Raw genomic sequence first — 5,632 nt, forward strand, 5'->3', positions numbered from 1 at the left:
AGATTCAGAAGAGGAGCTAAAGGAGGCCTTCAGAGTTTTTGACAAGGACCAGAATGGCTTCATCTCTGCAGCTGAACTTCGCCATGTCATGACCAACCTCGGAGAGAAACTGACGGATGATGAAGTTGATGAGATGATTCGTGAGGCTGATGTTGACGGTGATGGTCAGATCAACTACGAGGAATTTGTCAAAGTCATGATGGCCAAGTGAGGATGAGCTTGTTATATGATGCTCCAATTCCTTTGCTGCTAGTCGTCGCAATAGTTTTGTCAAGCCAAGTATGGATGGATTTATTTTGCTTTTCTCTTAGGTGGTGGTTGTATCGAACTATGTATCTTTCTGTGTTTTTTGCTTGATTATGTCGAACAAACCAGTCTATCCTATGGATTTGTGTTTCTCCTATCTATATAATTCCTTTCATGGCACCCTAAATGATATCTGATCATCCTTGGAATTCCTTCCATTGTATCGTGTGGCTTTTATCAAGCATACCATCCTTATCTTCCCTGCTACTAAGTTCAAATCGTTTGCCAATAAAATAAGTTGAGTGATAGCTTGCAAGCTTACACAAGTATTTTTTATAAAAATATTGAAAATATTTCAACAGTCAAAAAAACAATATAAGAATATTATTGAAATATTCTTTATAATGTAATTATAGAGTTATTGAAAATTTGTTTATATCTTTACTTTTAATTTTGACCAATGAAATTATTGAAATATGTTTAAAGATTTTAGAAAGTGTTTGTACTAGCATATGAATATAATTTTTTAGAATGTTTACATTGACATTTAGTCTTTGGTAAATTATAAAACACAAAAGTTGATTATTACTTGCTAAAGTTCCTATTTTTTATTTTTTTAAAAAATAACCTTAGTTAAATATAAATTAAATTAAACATCAAAATATATTACATTATTATATTAAATGTAAAAATATTTTGAAAATTTTATCAGAACTAAATAAGATATATCAACATTCTTATATTCTAAATATTTTATTTTCCTTATTAATAAAAATCTTAGCAATACAGCTGTCCAATTATATATTATGTTATACTAGTTGGTAAATATCACGTCCGTTGGGATTTGGGAAATCATGTGGGCCGGACAAAATTAGCCGCTTCCGCATCCACAATGTTATCAGATATTTTATCTAAATATTTATGATACTCATATTCATATAATCAATTAAATATTTCAACTTTCACAATATAATATATCACAAATTAAATATTTATAAATCTCACCTATCAAATATCATAAATCCTAATCTACTATCTTATTTTTATTTAATTTTAATTATTATATTATTTTTATAATAAAATAATTAAGAATCATCGGACAAAACTTGTTGTCCGGTGATTTTTATGAAAAATAGAATATTCCCAAATTATCCCTTACAATAGGATGTATTTGAAGAAATACCCCCATCCATCAAATATCCTCTGGAGATGCCCTTAGGACTTACTTCGTATTGAGTCTTCCCTTGCACGCTACTCGATTCTTGCTTTCTTCCCCTGTCCAGCTTCGCCAAATCAGACGGAACGCTCGAGATCATTCGATGGCTAGCGACCTCTTCTCCCTCATCGCATCAGCGGCGAGCAAGCTGCATTCCCTCGTTAGTTCATCAATCATCAGCTCAGAAGATGTCATCCAAAATCTGCAAGATATCAAAGAATTGGTGTACGAAGCGAAGGAGCAGAAGCGGAAGATGGGAGATCAATCCATCAACCAGTGGTTGAAGCAGCTCAAAGCTGTGGCTGTTGATGCTGAGGATCTTGTGGAAGAGCGTCTGTACGACATGACGCGATTCCAAGTAGAGGATCATCTGAGAAACCCTAGATCTATTCATCCTAAGGATGGGGAGCAGGTGATTTCCATAAGCTCTGTCTGTTCACGTATCATCAGATTCGACATCCCTATTGACCTTCTCGAAAGGATCGAAAATATGAGATACTTATTTGGTGAGATCTCAAATGGCCGGAAACCCCAGCAAGTCGGGCAGCCCGGAAAAAAAAGCTTAGATCTCACAAACCTCAATGTCTCTCTCCATAAATTCCTGACAAGAGGAAAGCAGCTGTTTCCGGGAACCTCATCTCGATCCTGCGGGTTTTTTGTAACTGAAAAAAATTTCCGAGAGTTCGTAATCCTAATGACGGGAATGGAGTCCTCTGATTCGTCAGTGCTGAGGGCGAGATCTCAAGTCATCTCACCAGAATCTTCAGATCCAATAAGCAGTGTTACGGAAACTGCAGTATCACAGGACACCGAAGCTCTTTGTCTCATAGATGATGATTACAAGAACTGCTTTATTGGCGACAGTGAGGACTCATCACTAACCAACAAGATATTTGGAAGGGATCAGGACAAAGAGAACATCATCCAGTGGTTACTCTTTGATGCAAGTTCCAACTGTTTTGCATTTACAGATGGACGCAGGAGAAGTAAGTTCTCCATGATCTCAATAGTTGGAACGGCAGGTATTGGGAAGACAACACTAGCTAAGTTGGTATATAATGATCCCGTGGTGTGTGAACATTTCAGCGCAAGAGGATGGATTCATGTCGGCGATGATTCCAGTGTCACAAGATTATCTAAGGCTATCTTGAGCTCCATAACTGGAAAATCATGTGATGAAAAAGAACCAAATGATCTTCAAACAATTGTGCAGAGACAACTGGCTGGCAAAAGACTTCTGCTTGTGCTGGATGATATTGAAGACCTAAATCCAAGTCTGTGGGAAACTTTGCAGGCTATCTTATGTGGTGTTAGAATGGTTAAGTTTATCGTCACTTCACTGAGTGAAACGGATGAAAACATGTGGAAGCTTAGCAAAATTTATCATTTGGATGTCTTGCCACTAGACTTATCTTGGGATCTGTTCCATGAGTGTGCATTTCTTAGTGCTCGTTCATTTTACAGAGGTGGCAATCCCCAAAAAGCTGAAATAGTTGAAATTGGAAAGAAGATTATTCAAAAGTGCAAGGGATTGCCTTTGGCTTTGAAAACTCTTGGCAGCACTCTCAGCTATCAAACTAATAAGCAGACATGGGTAGATGCCTTGGAGAGTACATTATGGGACTCAACTGAAAATGTAATATTGCCAGCTCTTGAATTAAGTTACTATCTTTTGCCCAAGTATCTGAAACCATGTTTCCTGTTCTGTTCAATGTTCCCCAGAGGCTACAAGTTTGAAAAATATGAGTTAGTGAGATTATGGATGGCACAACAGTATATTGCATCTGAGGGCAGTAACAGAGTTGAAGATATTGCATGCCGCTACTTTGACGAGTTACATAGGATGTCATTCTTTGAGAAATCCTGGGATGGAACATTCATTATGCATGATTTGATATACAATCTTTCAGAGTTGATGTCAGAAGGAGAATGTGTTCCTATTCAGGGAGACATGGACACTATTTCTGATCAAGTTTGTCATTTATATGTGTTGAGCTGTAAGAGAACACATAAATCCTCCTATCTTGAAGTAAAAAAGAACTTGCGGACTTTCTTTTGCCAAAGTTTAGATGGTACACTGCCCCAATTTCTGTCAATTCCATCAGACATGACAATGTCATACTTGAGGGCCTTGGTGTTGAAAATCCATGGTTACTCTGGAGACTTCACAACAAATCAGGAGGCAACCTTGAAACAAGTCGAAACATCATCAATTATGTATTCAAAGTTCATTCACCTGCGCCACCTTCAAATTTGTGATAAGTCCATTGTAATCCTGCCTACATCTGTGTGCCAACTTTATAACCTCCAAACACTGATTTTGAATAAATGCTTTATGTTAAGAGAGTTGCCAAATGAATTAGGCAATCTCTTGAATCTGCAATGTCTAGCAATTTCTGAATCTAGCATCGAAAGGTTGCCTAAGTCTGTTTCTCAGCTGTTCAATTTAGAATCCTTGATATTGGATTATTGCAGAAACTTCACCAGCCTTCCCTTCAGAATTCAAAATCTCACCAATCTTCATTATGTTGGGCTTTCTGGAACAAGTGTCAAGGGTCTGCATGAATCTATTTCTGACCTACAGAAACTGTCAACCTTGAAGTTAAATGATTGCAAAATGCTTGTGGAGTTACCAAACACTATTAAGCATCTTACCAACCTCCAGTCCATTCAAGTTACTTATGCAAAAATCCAAAGACTCCCTGAATCAGTTTGTCACTTGTCCAAGCTTCTAAGATTAGATGTTTCCCACAGTATGGTTGTAGAATTACCAAGTGGCATAGGTGAACTTCTTGAGTTACGTTATCTTGGAGTATCCCATACAAACATCTGTGGTCTTCCTGAATCGTTGTGTCAACTATCAAGTCTGCATACTCTGAAGTTGAATGGTTGCAGAAATCTCTCTAACTTACCTAGTGGAATTGGAGCACTGAATAACCTCCATCACCTTATACTCTCTGGAACACATATCGAAGAATTACCTCTATCGCTTTGTCAATTATGGAATTTGCAAACCCTAGAGTTAGATGGATGTACAAGATTTTTCAGAATACCCAGTCATATTGGAGATCTTACTAACCTGTGCCGCATTAAACTCTCAGACACTGCAGTAACAGAATTGCCTTCATCCTTATGTCAGCTGCCTAACCTGCAAATGCTGGACTTGAATGGTTGCCACAAGCTTTCTCGGTTACCCAGTGGCATTGGGAACCTTTCAAATCTCAATCAACTTGAAATTACAGAGACACGTATTCGGGAGTTACCTGAATCACTATGTCAGCTTTCTCAGCTAAGAAAACTGAATCTGAATGGTAATAGCAATCTTCAAGAGTTACCCAGCGGTTTTGAAAACCTTGTGAACCTTCGCCAACTTGAACTGTCTGAAGTCGGAATAGCGGTGCTTCCCAGGAGCATTGCTCACTTGTCAAAATTGAATAAGCTGAGCTTTGAATATCAGCAGCCACCTATTGATAGTTACCTGTGAGCATAAGCAGTCGGACCATACTTTTAGCAAATTGTAATTGTATCGTTTGCTTACTTCCCCCAAGTTCATAGCATATTGCCTCCACCACTGCCATTGCCTCCTCCCCAGGCTCTTCCGTGTTGGTCACCCCGTATTCCTTCCAAAGACTCATTTGAGCCAGCTACACCTTAAGTAGAGTGTTCGTTATTTTCACATATAAAGTGGCTCCTTGAGGTGAGTGTTTGTTGAAGAACTTTTAGTACTCATGCTTTCCTAAGAGTGTTGCTTTTAGTTTAATTCTGTGATTGTTTGTTGAAGAACTTTTAGTACTCATGCTTTCCTAAAGAGTGTTGCTTTTAGTTTAATTATGTGATTGTTTGTTGAAGAACTTTTAGTACTCATGCTTTCCTAAAGAGTGTTGCCTTTAGTTTAATTCTGTGATTGTTTGTTGAAGAACTTTTAGTACTCATGCTTTCCTAAAGAGTGTTGCTTTTAGTTTAATTCTGTGATTGGTGAGCACCATTGTTTGGGACAGTTTGGTGTACTCTGAAAGATTCCCTACTTCAAGTAGTTAGGTTTTTTTAAACTGTGTGACTATCAAAATATCTATAGATAATTAATTATGTGTGACAAATTAAGTTAACTTGGAAGATCTAAATATTAAAAAAAATGTCTCTCTCAAAAATAAATGTTAATATTTTTTAAAC

General features: G+C 37.3%; 1 protein-coding gene across 1 annotated transcript; it reads left to right on the top strand.

Moving 5' to 3' along the window:
• Positions 1-1,508: 1,508 nt before the first annotated feature.
• LOC141818375 (uncharacterized) lies at positions 1,509-5,446 on the top strand. The gene has a single exon (XM_074705883.1). The coding sequence runs from the start codon at positions 1,566-1,568 to the stop codon at positions 4,944-4,946; it is 3,381 nt and encodes a 1,126-aa protein (XP_074561984.1). The 5' UTR covers positions 1,509-1,565; the 3' UTR covers positions 4,947-5,446.
• Positions 5,447-5,632: the final 186 nt, after the last annotated feature.

The sequence above is a fragment of the Curcuma longa genome, unplaced genomic scaffold, assembly GCF_044706935.1.
Source record: "Curcuma longa cultivar G26 ecotype Majalengka, Jawa Barat unplaced genomic scaffold, ITB_CL_G26_1.1 contig_24606, whole genome shotgun sequence".
Lineage (NCBI taxonomy): Eukaryota > Viridiplantae > Streptophyta > Magnoliopsida > Zingiberales > Zingiberaceae > Curcuma > Curcuma longa.